The 17,663-nt window shown below is 48.2% G+C and overlaps 1 protein-coding gene across 1 annotated transcript in view; it reads left to right on the forward strand.

Moving 5' to 3' along the window:
* The window catches only part of GPT2 (glutamic--pyruvic transaminase 2), a 46,909-nt gene that overhangs the window by 16,846 nt on the left and 12,400 nt on the right, over positions 1-17,663 (forward strand). Inside the window, exons 2-4 of the mRNA XM_060254184.1 lie at positions 5,198-5,287; positions 6,129-6,237; positions 11,174-11,307. Coding sequence (XP_060110167.1) covers positions 5,198-5,287; positions 6,129-6,237; positions 11,174-11,307 — 333 coding nt within the window. The remainder of the gene's footprint in view (positions 1-5,197; positions 5,288-6,128; positions 6,238-11,173; positions 11,308-17,663) is intronic.

A 17,663-nucleotide genomic window follows, 5' to 3' on the forward strand; every position in this document is an offset into this window, starting at 1 on the left:
CAGGGCAGCCGTGACTATACTAACTGTATCCAGTTACTGTTTAATAGGTTTTCTTTCCAAACAAAAGAACATTCTTTTCATTCTGATCTTCACGGGAAACCGAGAACAAGCAAACAAGTTCATCCTCTTGGAGGTGGGGGGGCGTTTTGCGTATTTTGGCATCTCCCAATGAAACATTAATTGTTGTCTTTGTGCGTCCCATCATCCTTGGCAGAAGAATTTTTCGATTAAGAGCTTGATTGCAAATTGGCGGCCGTGAAAAGTTTCTCTCTGTAGTCCCAGAAAAAGGAAACAGCGTGTGCTGTTCAAAGAAACCCTCTTCCAAGCGCTGTAAATCATAATGCTAAAGGGGGCACACCGTACCTCTGGAGTGTATTTTTAATAACTTGTCACCGCAGTCCTCTTTGTGCCAAGCATAGCATGAAATTTTAAAAGTGCAGAGTCACGAAAGTGTTTTACGTTACAAAAGAGGTGAGAGGCCAGACATGGGTAAACAGCGCTTGGCAGTGTAACCTCATAAAAGGCTGTGTTTTCTGCCTTCTCTTTGCATTGTTTCGATTTCAAACCTTTTGAATGCTGAGACAGTCACTCTTTGGGGTTCAAGTTCTGTTGTGGCTTGGTCAATATATATTCTTCTCCCTCTTCTAGAGATAGAGATTACTTTAGATCTGGGATGTCGGACTCATTTGTTATGAGGGCCGGATCTGACATAAATGAGACCTTATCGGGCCGGGCCATGTGTGTAACTATTTAAGATTAGGTAGCAGAGATATAAACTTTACAAAGAACACAGACAAGCACAAAGATTTTTTTAAAAAAAAAACCCTTAAAATAAAACATGCTTAAAACATTAGCACTTGTTGGTCTTAAAGGTGCTTTCTTTGAATTTCTCCCATGGGATCCAGGGAACTGGGCAACTGGGGACGAGGAGGAGCCTCAGCCAATAGAAGGAAGAGAGGCTTGGCTCAGTAGCTCTACTGTGCAATTGAGAGAGCCTGGAGAAACAAGCTCTGCCTCCCCCTCTTCTTCCCCAAGGGAGGAACCTCAGCCAATGGAGAAAACAGAGGTTTTGCTTTGTACCTCCTGTGCGATTGAGCAAGCCTGGCAAAGCAAGCTGTTATGCAGAAGGAAGCAGAGGGAGAAGGAAGCAGACGACAACCAGTTGCTCGGGAGCCGGAAAGGAGCCCTCCAGGGGCCTGATTTGGCCCCCAGGCCACATGTTTGGCACCCCTGCTTTAGATCTTAGTCTGAATGAATGAAATATATGCCATCACTGTTGTCAGAAGTCTGGTGGCTGAGTCGTTCTCTGAAGAGCAGCATTATGGGGATGGCTCATAAGGTCCCATAGTGGAGGGTGTGCTTTTGGAGATTGCAGGGCCTGGCTTGAATAACTAGCATTTCACAAACACCCAAAATTGCCTTGTGTTGAGTCACAGCATTGATCTATCATGGTCAGTGTTGTCTGCTCAGACTGCCGGCAGTTCTCCAGGGTCTCAGGTGAGGGTCTTTCACATCACCTGCAACCTGATCCTTTTAACTGGAGATGCCAGGGATTGAACCTGGGACCTTCTTTGTGCCAAGCAGTTATTCTACCACTGAGCCACAGCTCCTCCTCTGAGTGGAACTCCCACATGTTTTTGCCTTCTATTGAATCAGACCGTTGTCTATTCAGATTGGCAGTGGCTCTCCGGGGTCTTAGGCAGAGGTGCGTCACATCACCTGCCAGGGCTTTTTTTTGTAGCGGGAACTCCTTTGCATATTAGGCCACTTACCCTGATGTAGCCAATCTCCCTGGAGCTTACAGCAGCCCTGTGCTAAGAGCCCTGTAAGCTCTTGGAGGACTGGCTACATAAGGGATGTGGCCTAATATGCAAAGGAGTTCCTGCTACAAAAAAAGCCCTGTCACCTGCTCTCTGATCCTTTTAACTGGAAATGCCAGGGATTGAACTTGGGAATCTTCTGCAAGCAAAAAAGATGCTCTTCTGCTAAGCCACGACCTGTCTCCTTCAAGGATCTCAGGGCCTTAAACTGAGACAGTGGAGGGTTGCTCCCAGTCAGAGCAGGTAATAACAGACTTGGATGAATTTGATGCTCCAACTCCATAGGAGGCAGATTCCTATATAGGTTTGAGCAGGACTTTTTCTGTAGCTGGAGCTCCTTTGCATATTAGGCCACACCCCCTTGATGTAGCCAATCCTCCAAGAGCTTACAGGGCCTGCTGTAAGCACCAGGAAGATTGGTTACATCAGGGGTGTGTGGCCTAATATGCAAAGGAGTTCCTGCTAGAAAAGAAACCCTGGGTTTAAGATAGTTGCTCCTGACCTTTCTGAGCCCATGGGTACCTATGGAATTCTGACACAGCACGGTGGACACAGGCAAAAAATGGCTGCCACCGCTTACCTTCATTCACACAGGGAAGATCCTTGTGCAGTGGTAGCAACTGGAGCCAAAGTGACATTTTAAGAAGATGAAGAAAATACTGGATTTATATCCTGCCCTATACACTGAGTCTCAGAGTGGTCCCAATCTCCTTTATCCCCTGCCACAAAAGGCACCCTGTGAGGTGGGTGGGGCTGAGAGGGCTCTCGCGGCAGGGGCTCTCCTTTACCCCCTGCCACAACAGACACCCTGTGAGGTGGTTGGGGCTGAGAGGGCTCTCGTAGCAGCTGTCCTTTCAAGGACAACTCCTGCAAGAGCTATGGCTGACCCAAGGCCATTGTAGCAGTTGCAAGTGGAGGAGTGGGGAATCAAACTCAGTTCTCTCAGATAAGAGTTCACACACTTAACCTCTACACCAAACTGGCTGTACACCAAAACCTGCACAGCCAGTTGTGTCTCCAGTGGCCCATAAATATTTGGTGAGCACCAAGAAAGGTGTTGCAGGGTACTGGGTGTCAGGCTCTGTTCATTCATCACTGCTACTAACCATGCTACTAATCACTGCTACTAACCATGATCAAATATGCAGGGGAGATTCTTACTAACCAGAAACGGGGCCAACTAGGGGGGAGGGGGGAAGAGTAGAGAGCCGTTCCCAGGACCGTCAAAGGTTGCCAAAAGTCTTTGAAGCCACCCGTAGGTGCCAGCTTCTCACCTCCTCTCCAGGGGCTCCAAGGCCAGCGCCTCTAGGCAATGTAACCACCAACGGAAGAGATAAGGGGGGAAGCGCTGGGAATGTTTCACATGCAAAAGTTTTGGGAACTGTGGGGTAGATGTGAATGCTTTTGAAGTAGAGGATAAATAGCCATAGATTGAAACAGTCTCTATCAGTTCCAATTTACCTGCTTGCTTGGAGTAACTCTGAAGTATCCAATAAATGCAACTTTGTTTTAAACTACTAAGTCTGCGTTCTTGTGAGCTTCAATGAACCAACGCCTGACACTGGGGACCCCTGATTTCAGATACGCTCTGATTATAGCAGCTGCAGGGATATAAGCACTTCTGATGCTTCTAGTCCAGACTTGCCGCATATTTCAACCTACTGTGCTCCCGTCAGTCCAAACACCTGGCAGGTTGGTGCAGAACGAAAACGGGCTGTGTTGTTAGTACATCTGGTTCCCTGCAGGGCATGGGAGTGCCCAAGAAGGGTTTTAAAAAATAAATTAATTGCATCTGAATCCCACACTTAAAAGAATTTCTGAGAAGCTCAGGAGATATATGTAGAATTATGTGTGTTTTTTAAAAAATCTTCTCCATAGAAACCTGTGAAATAGGTTGGGTCGCAAGACAAGGCCTTGCCTCGGGGAGAGCCAGTGTAGTGTAGTGGTGAAGAGTGGTGAACTTTGATCTGGAGAACCAGGTTTGAGTCACCACTCCTCCTCCACATGAAGCCTGCTGGGTGACCTTGGGCTAGTCACAGTTCTTTCAGAGGTCTCTCATCCCACCACCCTCACAATGGTGACTGTTGTGGGCAGAGGAGGGGAAGGCAGTTGTAAGCCACTTGGACATTCCTTTGCATAGAGAAAAGTAGGGTATAAAAACCAGCCCTCCTTCTGCTTCTGTTTGTTGCTCAAATACTTCGGCCACCAAATGAGAAGGGAGCACTCACTGGAGAAGACCCTGATGCTGGGAAAGACAGACCGATTTTGCACTAGGGCTTGTTCTGGGTAGAGAGCCTTTTTGCTCCTGGCACTTCTCTCCGTTTCCGCACAAGCTGCCCCAGAGCTGCAGTTGGTGCGCTGCTTTTCTGCAGCAAGCAGAAACCACTTGTAAGAGGATCTCGTTTGAAGCAGAAAAGCAGCGTGCCAACTGTCAGCTCCAGGGAGCAAAAGAACTGGGAGCAAAAGGGCTCTCCACCTGGAAATTGGTGTGAAATTGGTCCTAGAAGGCAAAAGAAGATGGGGTCGGCAAAAGATGAAGAAGAAGATATTGGATTTATATCCCACCCTCCACTCCGAAGAGTCTCAGAGCGGCTCACAATCTCCTTTACCTTCCTCCCCCACAACAGACACCCTGTGAGGTGGGTGAGGCTGGAGAGGGCTCTCACAGCAGCTGCCCTTTCAAAGACAACCTCTGCCAGAGCTATGGCTGACCCAAGGCCATGCTAGCAGGTGCAAGTGGAGGAGTGGAGAATCAAACCCAGTTCTCCCAGACAAGAATCCGCACACTTAACCACTACACCAAACTGGCTCTCCATGAGATGGCTGGACAGCGGACTTTGGAGGATGACAGAAGACAGGAGAGCCTGGCACGACTTGGTCCATGGGGTCGCAAAAAGTCGAACTCCACTGTGTGACTGAACAAAAAAAGACCAAAAAAATGAATCAAAGTAACTCCAGTTCCTGCCTATCCACTGTTTTCCTCAGGATATGGCACTGCAGAAGGCAACTGAAGGTGTGCCTTTTGTCCTCTGCCGTATGTGTAGAAAGAGTGTGAAGGCCTGGTGTGAATGTTTATTTTACTTCAGACACATGGATTAAGAAGGCGGCACAGCTAACTAAACATTTGTCCACTCTTGCTTTCTTGACACACATGGAGTTCTTCCTGGGCTGGTGCCATTTTGCAAGTAGTATGATGGCAGTTTTTCTTTTTAACCCCAGATAACCCTAGACAAAAAAAATGTTTTTGAAGCTCCACCTATGAGGATCCCTGCGATACTTGCAAATGACAGTGCATGTCAGAGCAAGGTCACCTCCATAATTTGCTCTCTTTCTAGACAGTACGTATTCACAACTTGCGTATTTTTTTTTCCTCACAGGGAATCAAAAAGCCCTTTACGGAAGTCATCAAGGCCAACATTGGAGATGCGCATGCAATGGGGCAGCGGCCAATCACCTTCCTTCGTCAGGTAGGATGACCTTTGAACTCCTACAAGGGTGGGAGGGAGAAAAACCCTTTCCATTTGTCCTGCAAGAGTAGCAGTAACCAGGCCTTGAATTCAGCAGGAGCTCAAAGGAGAGCAGCTCCTGAACCTTTCCGAGGGTTCCACCTCTTCCTCCTCACCTACTTTGTCAATTGAATAGTAGGTGCAGCTGCATAACAATCCCTGGATTTGGAGAGCAGCCAACCACCAGGAGCTTTGCCGCACCCCCAGGAACCCTCATTAACCCCTGGAGATGCCCACACCACCCTTTCGCCGCTTCTTATGTGGCTTGCTGGCCTTTCAACTGGGGGCGGCCCAGGATAACCCCAGGTGAGCAAGGCCTGCTTGGGCTGGTTGGATCTCTAGCCTGCGGAAGCAGACCTCGCTCGCCTGGGAGTCTCCTTTCTTACATCGGATTGCTTTTGGCTGGGGGGGGGGGGCTGCAGCATATGCTAATGAGCTCCACCACCTGTTTTTCTACAAAACGACCCTTGGCAGTAATAGTGGTTTTTGTTGATCTCTCCTTCACTCTGTAGTCTCCAAGCTCTACAGAAGAATCTTAAGAAACGATACTGCTGTTCCCCACTCCCCCATCCCCCACCTCGGAACCATACTTTTCTGATTTAAAAAGACATTCAGCAATAATGTCCTTTGAAAGCAGTTGGATATTTGGGGTCATGGAAGAAAACTGCAAATGTGGTGTAACATAATATGCATGGGGGATGCTTAGGATTTGTTATCGTGTTCTGAAAACTGAAAGCAGTGTTGTTAATCCTCCGTTCTTAGCAATAACAACATGTGTGTGTGTTTTTCCTGGGCCATGCAGGTGGTTGCACTGTGCACATACCCAAACCTGTTGGACAGCCCAAGCTTCCCTGAGGACTCAAAGAAAAGAGCAAGACGGATCTTGCAAGGATGTGGAGGGAACAGCTTAGGTAATCTTTGAACAGGATGAATCTTAATGGCATTTCTTTCGTGGTCATGGCTTTTTATTGGTGGGGGAGGGGGGATTGGTAAGTGTGTTGTCTGTTTTCTGTGGGTATTTAATGGCAGCCAGGCAGCCACACGGATTCTGTTGGTTTCTTTTCATCTTGGCATTGCCTTCTTTCTCCCCCAGTTGCGTGCTAACGGTTTTTGTCCTCCGCTTCCAAATGTTACCAAAAGTTTAATATTTCAGAAGTCCTAACAGACTGGATTGTGTTCATCTGGTTTGCATCTTTACTTGATTTGACTTGAATTTAAGGATCTCCCAAAGATGAAATACCTGTACTTGTGTCAGGGACCCTCATGTAAGGAATGCATTTCACTGTGGCTGATTCTGCACTAACCTTGCTCCGCACCAGGCTTTTGTTTCTCTCCAGAGCAAACTAGCAATTTCGCACCCGCTGTTTTTTCCAGGTTCACGCTGTGGCACAGCAAATCGCAGGTTGCCCTGGCACAAAATGGTGGCACGGAGCAGCTGGTGCAAAATCTCTAGCTTGCTCCGGAGAGAAACGGAAGCCTGGCGCGGAGCAGGGTTAGTGTGGAATCAGCCTGAGGATCCTGTTCTCAAGGTCAAAAACAGCTGGACTAAGTTTTTGCTGTTCTCCTAACTGTCAAGTTGCTTGCAAGCTTTCGACGGGTTCCAGAGTGGACTCAAATAGCCTGGCAGTTTTGTCTTCTGCTGCCAGTGTGTGGAAACAAAGGCACCCAAAACACTCTTCTTGCTGGAGAATGAATACTTTTCAGTCTTGATTTTTCTGTATAAAAACAGCCAGTGAAGTATGTAAAACTTCTTCAGACACACAACACAGACATGTTGGGTCTTGATGACCAGAATCTGCCAAATCTATCCTCCAATAAGCAGTGACTATTTATGCAGCCAAGAGATTGCGTGTGTGTGTGTGTTTCTGCCTTATGAATCGTGAGATCCTACTGCTGCAATTACTATCTTTGCCAGGGGGGAAGGAAGAGTAGTCGTCATTGTTTACTGAAATACATTTTTAAAAATTGACATTAAAAACGTATCATTACTTAACATTGAAGCCAGGATTGAAAGACTATCCCCAAACAAGAAGGAACTCCACATAATACCTTTTATTACAATCAACCGCATGGACCCTGTGCTGCAAGATTTCAAACTCACCACAGCTCTTCATCAGGCCGATGAGGAACTCTGGTGAGCTTGAAGGTTTGCACAATGTATTGCATCCAGGGGTTTTTTTTTTTGTAGCAGGAACTCCTTTGCATATTAGGCTACACCCCCCTGATGTAGTCAATCCTCCTGGAGCTTACAGTAGACCTTGTACTAAGAGCCCTGTAAGCTCCAGGAGGATTGGCTACATTGGGGTGTGTGGCCTAATATGCAAAGGAATTCCTGCTACAAAAAAAGCCCTGACTGCGTCCATTTGTTGTGTTTTGCCGTCAAGTCACAGCTGATGAATGGCGACCTTGTTGGGTTTTCAAGGCAAGAGATGTTCAGAAGTTTGCCATTGCCTGCCTCCACGTCACAATGCTGGGATTCCTTGGTGGTCTCCCATCCAGATACTAGCCAGAGACGACCCTGCTTGGCTTCCAAGACCAAATGAGATCGGGCAAGCCTGGGTTATCCCGGTCAGGGCATTGTGTGGTTTCTGAAATAATTCCCATTCAGTTGACAAATGCTTGGGTTCAGGGCTCGTTTTGTAGCAGGAGCTCCTTTGCATATTTCGTTACAGACCCCTGATGTGGCCAATTCTCCAAGAGCTTTCGGGGCTCTTATTACAGAGCCTACTGTAAGCTCCAGGAGGATTGGCTACATCGTGAGGGTGTGGCCTAGTATGCAAAGGAGTTCCTGCTACAAAACAAACCCTGCTTGGGTTGATCTTTAAAAAAAAGAAGCATCCATGTGACCTATCCAGCTGCCTGACCTTCTGTTTGAGAGTTGTGTTCTCCAACATCCTGGTCACGCCCACAAAGCAATTATTGATTCAGTTTATGAACTGGTTTAACTGCAGTATAAGGAAATGTGGTTCTGGGAAACGGAGTCGAGCCACATGCAATGTGGAATTTGGTGTCCAGCACGAAACCAGCAGTATGAATGTGTTTGTGTACGTTTGCATTCAAACTCTTTTGAGCACCTGCAATTATAAAAAACGCTTTGGGCAAATGGCAGCAGCACCCTTGCACTGTGGTCGTATAAGAACTTCAGAAGAGCCCTGCTGGCTCAGACCAGTGGTCCATCCAGTCCAGCCTCCTGTCTCTCACAGTGGCCAAGCAGTTCTTCTAGAGGAGAAATCACAGAGCACAGAGGCCGAGGCTTTCCCTTGATAAGAACCCAAGAAGAGTTCTCCTGGATCAGATCAGTGGCCCATCCAGTCTCCTGTCTCACACAGTGGCCAACCAGTTCCTCTGGAGGGTCAACAAGAGGGCATAGAGGCTGAGGCCTTCTCCTGATGTTGCCTCCTGGCACTGGGGTTTACAGATTGACCTCTACTGAACATGGAGGTTTCCCTCAGTCACTGTGGCTAGTAGCCTAAGCAACCCTTCTAAGTCTGTTGAAGTCAATGGGCTTTGGAGGGTGGCACTCTGTTTAGGATGCCACTGTAGATATCCCAGGGAAAGCATTAAAATTCTTTAATTGGTGGGGACCCCAATGGATTAATTTTACTTTCTAGTTTGTGAGTTCTTGGACTGTGATCACACACATTAAATAACATGCTTTCAATGCACTTTCAGTGCACTTTTTCCAACTGGATTTTACTGTGTGAACTGGCAAAATCCAGTTTGGAAAGTGGGTTGGACGCGCACTCTTCAGCGTGTGTGATCGCAGCCCGTGTCATGATCCTGTTTCGGAAGCCTTTATTAAAACATTTAACTCCCACCTTTCCTCGGGTTTCAAGGCAACTTACAATCCCAGCATCTCTTTGCAGTCATAAGGACCAGAACTTGGGATTCGGACGGGCAGTGGGTCATGCAAACAGGACTGTGTGCACTCGATCATCTGTGTGTCACCTGCCAAAACTGTTTTACAGGGCTTTTTTTGTAGCAGGAACTCCTTTGCATATTAGGCCGCACCCCCCCAATGTGGCCAGTCTTCCTGGAGCTTACAGTAGGCCCTGTACTAAGAGCCCTGTAAGCTCTTGGAGGATTGGCTACATCAGGGGTGTATGGCCTAATATGCAAAGGAGTTCCTGCTACAAAAAAAGCCCTGCAAGTTAAACCTATATATTTTAGTTTTTGTTTAAAATACATTGGTGCGAACTCTGTGAGAGATCCCTGCTGCTGCACGTAAACGCTGTACCTCTCCCGCTTTGGTGGAAAGCTGCTTTGGCAGTCACGGGTACAGAGCACGACTACTGTTCCATTTCATGTGCAAGACAAGCCTTTTCTCTGAGGCCAAATGGGATTTCAAGAGGGAGGAACAAGTAAGAGCTAGCAGTCCCCCTGAGGCTGAGGCAGCCAGGCCGAGGAAGAACACAGCCAATTCACTGCCTTCTGCCTGCAGGCTTTCAGGAGGCTGCTGGGTAGAGAATCTGCCCCAGAGTTGATCTGAATCCACCCCCCCCCCAGTGGACATGAGATAATTGACCTGACAGTAAACTTTCCTGTTAGTCGAGGAGGTAACATTTTGGAATTTCTAACTGCAAGGATGACAGGAAGACACAGCACAGAGAGATCCACGGAACAGTTGACTGTCAGAGAATATTATAACTGTGTATAAATTAATGAATAAACAACGAAAGGTTAATGCAATATCTATTTGAGACAATCTAATGAGTGCAACTTCAATGTCCTGTATCAAAAGTCTCAATATTTTTGTCCGAAAATGGTGCTGATAAATGCTGTCCTGGATATAAAAAAGCCCAGCAGGAACTCATTTGTGTATTAGGCCACACCCCCTGATGTCATCATAGTTTTTCACAGGGCTTTTTTTGGTTAAAAAGCCTAGCATATTAGGCCACGGCCAGCTGGAAGCGCATTCCTGCTCAGAAAAAAAGCCCTGGGTGAGGTGGATTGTGGGCTGCCTCTTTGAGAAAGCATTGGTGGGAAACAGCTTTACATATTGACGTATCTGCCAAGTTGGAAGTACAACACGAAATAAGGAATCACACGCGAGACTGTTGCGAGTAGTAGTATTGGATTTCATAGGACAAGCACTTCAGAACTTCAGCTGATCTGTGAAGCCATAAGAGAAGACAACAGCGCTTTGGGGAGTTGTCAAAAATCGTATGGATTGAATTGTGACTGGAGCTTTATTGACTGAACTTTATAGTGAGACTTTTGATACTGGACTTCGCAGTTGCACTTCTGAGATTGTCTCAGATACTGTGTTAACTTTTCATGGTTCAGTCATTAATCTATTCACAGTATTTATAGTATTCTGTGACGGGGCGAAAGAGCACAATAAAATTTTGAACATAAGAGAAGCCATGTTGGATCAGGCCAATGACCCATCCAGTCCAACACTCTGTGTCACACAATGGCCCAAAAAACCCCAGGTGCCATCAGGAGGTCCTTCAGTGGGGCCAGGACACTAGAAGCCCTCCCACTGTTGCCCCTCTCAAGCACCTAGAATACAGAGCATCACTTGCCCCAGACAGAGAGTTCCAACAATATGCTGTGGCTAATAGCCACTAATGGACCTCTGCTCCATATGTTTATCCAGTCCCCTCTTGAAGTTTGCTATGCTTAGATGTTCCGGAGCGCAACTCCTGTGAGCTCCTGCCCAAAATGAGGCCTGGGCCCTCCCAAGCACACTGACATTGTCACACTGATAATCAGTGTGTGGCAAAGGTGACACTGAAATCCTTGCTTGTTCTCTTAATTATAATTCAACGTCAACTGCTGGCATCTCAATGGCCAGTGGGTTGCCACTGTAACATTTCTTCCTGTCTTCCCTTTCCCTGGCAGGTTCTTACAGTGCCAGCCAAGGTGTCAACTGTATACGAGAGGACGTTGCAGCTTACATCGAACGACGTGATGGAGGGGTCCCTGCCGATCCAGATAACATCTACCTGACGACAGGAGCCAGTGACGGCATTGCGGTAGGTTTTGTCCCTTTTGCCTGCTGTGTGGTTGCAAACTAAATGGGTCGCCATGCTTCTGAGATTCTGAGCAGTGAGTATTTGGGGGTTTCTAAAATCCAAATCCAATGCTTCAAAAAGCACCGATTTCCCACTAGCCTTACCTTGGTCTCACTCTTCCCTTCTCAGCGGGGCTTCTGTCGGATTTTGAACCAGCTTGCCCGAGGCTGTGACTTGCTCCGCCTCTTTCGCGCAGCAAACAAGATCCTCTAGAAACCAGTGTCTCTTTGTCGCGCGAAAAAGGCAAAGCTAGTTGCAGCCCCGGGGCAGATAGTGTGAAATCCAACAGAAGCCCTGTGAAGAAGAGGAGCATGAGACCGGCATTAGGCTAGTGGGGAAAAAGTCTAGGTGCAGAGTCAATGCATGCACACAGATGTATTTAGCTTGCAGGATGGATCAAGATGGGTCACCGTGTTAATCTGTCTCTAGCAGTAGAAAGTGAAGAGCCCCATGGCACAGAGTGGTAAAGTTGCAGTACTGCAGTCAGAGCCTTCTGCTCACAACCTGAGTTCGATCCCAGCGGAAGCTGGATTCAGGTAGCTGGCTCAAGGTTGACTCAGCCTTCCAGCCTTCCGAGGTCGGTAAAAGGAGTTCCCAGCTTGCTGGGGGGAATGTGTAGATGACTGGGGAAGGCGATGGCAAACCACCCTGTAAAAAGTCTGCTGTGAAAATGTTGTGATGCGATGTCACCCCAGAGTCAAAAATGACTGGTGCTCTCACAGGGGACTACCTTTACCGTTTAGCAGTAGAAAGGAGCAAGAGTCCAGCAGCAATTTAAGGACTAATGAAATTTTTGGCAAGGGAGGAGTTTTGTGAGTCACTGCTCACTTCTTCAGGTTTTCAGTTCTTCAGACAGCACAATTTGCGTAGCTGCAGAGTTTTGGAAGTTGTTTGAAGGTTCCCAGGAGAATCATGGAGGATAAAGTGAGGAATCCAGACTTGGAGGGTTTGGGGAGGGAATTAGAGTCACAGTTAAGATGCTGCTGATGCTCTTAGCAGGAACTCCTTTACATATTAGGCCACACATTCCTGATATAGCCAATCCTCCTGGAGCTTAGAGTAGGCGCTATACCAACAGTTCTGTAAGCTCTTGGAGGATTGGCTACAGCAGGGGTGTGTGGCCTAATATGCAAAGGAGCTCCTGCTACGAAAAAATGCCCTGCTCTTAGCCTAGCACCAGCTGGACCAAAAAATGTGTGTGTGCGTGCACTTGGATCACTACCAGAAAAGTATTAACCATGACACTGCTATGTGCCTAAGTATGTGGAAGGGGGTTGGGGGGAGAGGTATTTGTGAATTTCCTGCACTGTGCAGGGGGTTGGACTAGGTGACCCTGGAGGTCCTTTCCTGCTCTATGAATCTATAATCTTAGCAGGACCTGCTGACCACTGATGGTTTTCCATTCCTCCTGGATTCTGTTCTTTGAGTTTCATGCACTCCATGATCATGGGGAGAGGTCTCAGTGCAGTGGTAGAGCATTTGCTTGGCACACAGAAGGTCCCAGGTTCAGTCCCCAGCACCTCCAGTTTAAAAGATGCTGGTAGTAGGGTGATGTGAGGGTCCTCTGCCTGAGACCCCATAGACCCACTGCCAAAATGAGTAGAGAAAATGGACTGTTGGACCAAAGGTCTGATTCAGCGTAAGGCAGCTCCATGTGTCCATGACAGCATCTAAATAATATTCTGACCACTCCAAGGGAACACCCCCCCCCCGCTCTTTAAGAATACCTGATTTCTCAGCCTGCTCAGCTAAATACCTTCATTGCATTATTTTATGAGTCCAATGGCTCCTTTGGGAGGGACGGTGGCCCAGTGGTAGAGCAACTGCTTGGGAAGCAGAAGGTCCCAGGTTCAATCCCCGGCATCTCCAACTCAAAAGGGTCCAGGCACATAGGTGTGAAAAACCTCAGCTTGAGACCCTGGAGAGCCACTGCCAGTCTGAGTAGACAATACTTTGATGGACTGAGGGTCTGATTCAGTATAAGGCAGCTTCATATGTTCTTTAAAACCAACGAAGTTTTATTCAAGGTATATGCTTTCGTATATACCTTGAATAAAACTTTCTTGGTCTTAAAGGTGTCTCTGGACTCAAACTATGAATATGAACATATGAAGCTGCCTTCTACTGAATCAGACCCTTGGTCCATCAAAGTCAGTCTTGTCTACTCAGACCGGCAGCGGCTCTCCAGGGTCTCAAGCTGAGGTTTTTCACACCTATTTGCCTGGACCCTTTTTTGGAGATGCCAGGGATTGAACCTGGGACCTTCTGCTTCCCAAGCAGATGCTCTACCACTGAGCCACCGTCCCTCCCCTTATGTTCAACTATGTTCAGTTGCTTCAGACTGACACGACTGCCCACGTGAATCTGGGTAATTTTATGTAAGCCTGTTTTAAAACCCTCCGCCTCTCGCCGCCTCCTTTCCTCCCACTTGCGTTAGGTAACCGAGTGGGTGCAATAGTGCGTGGAAATGGCTTGGTTGACCTTGAGCCGAAAGCTCATCTGCGCTTTGGCGTACCTTGTGGTTGCTTCAGCCCGGATCTGTCAATATTTGCCTTGCTTTTTTGTGCATTGTGTGCGTAACCTTCCCTTTTATCCAGCCAGAGCGCTTTGCAAAAAGTTAAACTGCCAGCCGCCGGCACCGTTTGGTATTGCAGGGCTCTCTGGCCCGGAGTCTTGATTGATCCGTCCGGCTTTCTTGGCATTTACGTTGGCGGCTGTTCAGAGGCCGGTGCGCCAACACGATGAGACGCTTATGGAAGACTTTGCCAGAAAGTACGGCTTGGCACTCTGCTCATGCCTTTCCCGCTAATGAAATTGGAATGGCTTCATTCACGACAAAAGGACTCAATGAATCAGGCAGGTTTATAGCTGATGGCAGCAGCTGGGTTTTGGGATCATGGGCATTTCAGCAGGCCATCTGTTGAGAATCAGGTGATTCCTTTGAGTGGGAAAGAGCTGGTTTCCTGTAGCCGTTTCTCCAGATGTTCTGGTGTTTGGCAAGGCAGTGTCCACACAGCGTAGGGTTGCCAGTCCACAGGCGAGCACATGGGATCCCCTGGTTTGGAGCCCCTCCCCCCACTTCACAGTCATCAGAAAGCAGGAGCGGGGGGAGAATGTCTGCTGGGCACTCCATTATTCCCTATGGAGATCGATTCCCATAGGGTATAATGGAGAATTGATCCATGGGAATCTGGGGCTTTTTTGGGGAAGGGGCCTGTTTTATGAGATAGAGGCACCAAATCTTCCGCATAGCATCCGGTGCCTCTCCTCAAAACTCCCTCCAAGTCTCAAACAGATTGGACCAGGGGGTCCAATTCTATGAGCCCCCAAACAAGGTGCTCCTATCTATTATTTTGAATGGAGGGAAGGCATTTAAAAGGTGTGCCGTCCCTTTAAATGTGATGGCCAGAACTCCCTTTGGAGTTCAATTATGCTTGTCTCAACCTTGCTCCTGGCTCCACCCCCAAAAGTCTACAGATATTTCTTGAACTGGACCTGGCAACCCTAGCAAAGCATTATGGGGTAGAATCTCAATATGTAGGCTATGGTGGAGAAGAACACCACAGCCAGAGACATGAGGGATTATCAAAGATTTCAGGTTTTCACGGCTGGTAACATCATTAGGATTTGTAGAATCTTTTGGGCTCAAGTGCCGTGTTCTACTGGAGAAAGTTTTTCTTCCAGACGTTTCGTTCTCAGCTGCGGAGAACATCCTCAGTGGCGTTGCAGCCAGAGCAGGCGCTCTGACCTTCTTGGTTGCTGTGCATTGAGTGGGGCCAGGGCTGCTGGAGAGCTGCTATTTCTAGGCTGGAGGGGGTGTGGTGAAAGGGCAATTGGTTTTTGGATGTGTCCATTGTTTGGTGGGGCTTCCTGGAAGGGAAGTGATAAGGAAACCGGCTGTTGAATGTGACCATTGTTCTGTGTTAATTGCTTTCTCCAGTAGAACCGCGTCACTTGAGCCCGAAAGATTCTACAAACCCTAATAAACATGAGGGATTGTTTATGGGGAAAAGCTGAAGATGGTGATGGGAAGTGCCCTCAAGTTGCAACTGACTTATGGTGACCCCAGGATGGTAGTTTTCAAGAGAAGCGATTACCAGTGGTGGTTTGGCATTATCTGCCTGCCTGCCTCTGCGTAGCAACCCTGGACTTCCTTGGTGGTCTCCCATCCAAGGCGTAATCAGGGCCAGCCCTGCTTAGTTTCCAGGATCTGACAAGACAGAGAAGGTAGAGAAAGAAGTCCTTTTCTCCCTTTCTCACAATACAAGAACTCGTGGGCACTCAATGAAATTGCTGATCAGTCGGGTTAGAACGGATAAAAGGAGATACTTCTTTACCCAAAGGGTGATTAATACGTGGAATTCACTGCCACAGGAGGTGGTGGCGACTACAAGTATAAACAACTTCAAGAGGGGATTGGATAAGCATATGGAGCAAAGGTCCAGCAGTGGCTATTAGCCACAGTGTATTGTTGGAACTCTGTGTCTGTGGCAGTGATGCTCTGTTTTCTTGGTGCTTGTTGGGGGGCAACAATGGGAGGGCCTCTAGTGTCCTGGCCCCACTGATGGGCCTCCTGATGGCACCTGGGGTTTTTTGGCTACTGTGTGACACAGAGTGTTGGACAGGATGGGCCATTGGCCTGATCCAACATGGCTTCTCTTATGACGTTCTTATGAGATCAAGCTAGCCCGATCCAAGACAGGGCAGAAGTTACAAGCCCACAAAAATGTTTTGTCTCGTCCGTCTGCCCTTCTGTTCGTTATACATGGCCTAAAGATAAATAAACTTTTGCAGAGCTTTCCTGTCTGGTTTCCTGGATGTGGCCTTTGTGCAGGTAACCAGGGGAAGCGGTTCTTTGCAACCCTGATACTTCCTGAGGAAACTTGTAGCCCGCCCACTGAATAAATGGTTCCTGAGGTGGCGTACAAAATTAAAAATAAAAGACAGTGGAACAACTCCAGATGATGGAGGTGTTCAAGCAGAAGCTAGATGGCCATCTGACAGCAATGCTAATTCTGCAAACTTAGGCAGATCGTGAGAGGGAGGGCAGAAAGGGTTGTATCAGTCCTTAGTTCTCATGGCCCTTTCTTACATGCCCACAGAACTGCCAATCGCCACTTTGGGGTCAGGAAGCAATTTATCTCCAGCCCAGTTTGACCAGGGATCCTGGAGGGGTGGGGTTTTTTTTGCCATCTTCTGGGCATGTAGCAGGGATCACTGGGGAGGTGGGAGGGAGGGAGGAGATCAAACCTATAGCTTGAGCAAATGCATTCCATCAGCGCTCAGGCAAGCTTTTCGCTGTGTGCCGATTCTGCTTGCTTCCATTGCCATAGCAGGGCCCCAGCAAGAGATCAAAGGTCACAGGTAGGTTTGTGGGGAGGCATTCCTTCAGAGTGCCTGGATCCTAGGTAGTTTAAGCCTTTGGCCTAAACTTGCAATTTAATTTGCTATGAGGAGTGTCCTTTGTATGAAGAGCTGGTTTTCTGGACACCTGATTTGCTTTGCTTGCTTCCTTCCTTCCTTCTGTCCTCCCTTCCTCCCAGTGCCGGCCCTAGGAAGCATGGCCTCCCAGGCAGGCTCCCTGCCTGCTGCTCCCCACCACCTCCCGCCCTTCCTCTGCAGTGCCCCCCTCCCTCAGAGAAGCACAACAAGGCTGGACCCTACCAGCTTTGAGTTTTTTGAAGAAACCACTGGAGGCGGCTTCTCCCCTCTCCTTACCGGAACTGGAAGTGGGGGTGGAGCAAAGTTTCCTCCAGTGCGCTCTTCAAAAAATACCCAGTTGCTGGCTGCCTTGAAGCTGGTAGGACCCAGCCTTGTTGTGGCAAGCTTCTCTGAGAGGGAGGGCAGGCAAAGCATGGCGGAAGGGAAGGGAATGGCGGGGGGCGGGGAGAGGCAAATTTAGGCTGTTGTCTTGGATACCGGGTACCCAATTCGGCACCCCCCTCCCCGCAACCTAGGCAATTGCCCAGTGGGTGAGCTGGCCCTGCTCCCTCCCTCTCTGTCTTGTGGCTCTCAGACTCTCTGATGTTCTTGACTTGCAGCTCTCAAGCATTAATACCTTTTGGTATTTTTGATTAAAGCTTTGCCAAAGGCCTGTTGTTCCGATGAAGACTGGGGGTGAAAATTGCCATCGGGTTGCAGCTGGCTTACAACAGCGCCATCGGGTGATCAAGGCTAGAGATGAACAGAGGTGGTTTGCCGTTGCCTGTCTCTGCATTGCAACCCTGGATTTCCTTGGTGGTCTCCCATCCTGGAGCTAATCAGGGTCAACCCTGCTTAGCTTCCAAGATCTGATGGAATCGGGCTAGCCTGGGACT

Source organism: Heteronotia binoei, chromosome 14 (assembly GCF_032191835.1).
Source record: "Heteronotia binoei isolate CCM8104 ecotype False Entrance Well chromosome 14, APGP_CSIRO_Hbin_v1, whole genome shotgun sequence".
Taxonomy (NCBI): Eukaryota; Metazoa; Chordata; class Lepidosauria; order Squamata; family Gekkonidae; genus Heteronotia; species Heteronotia binoei.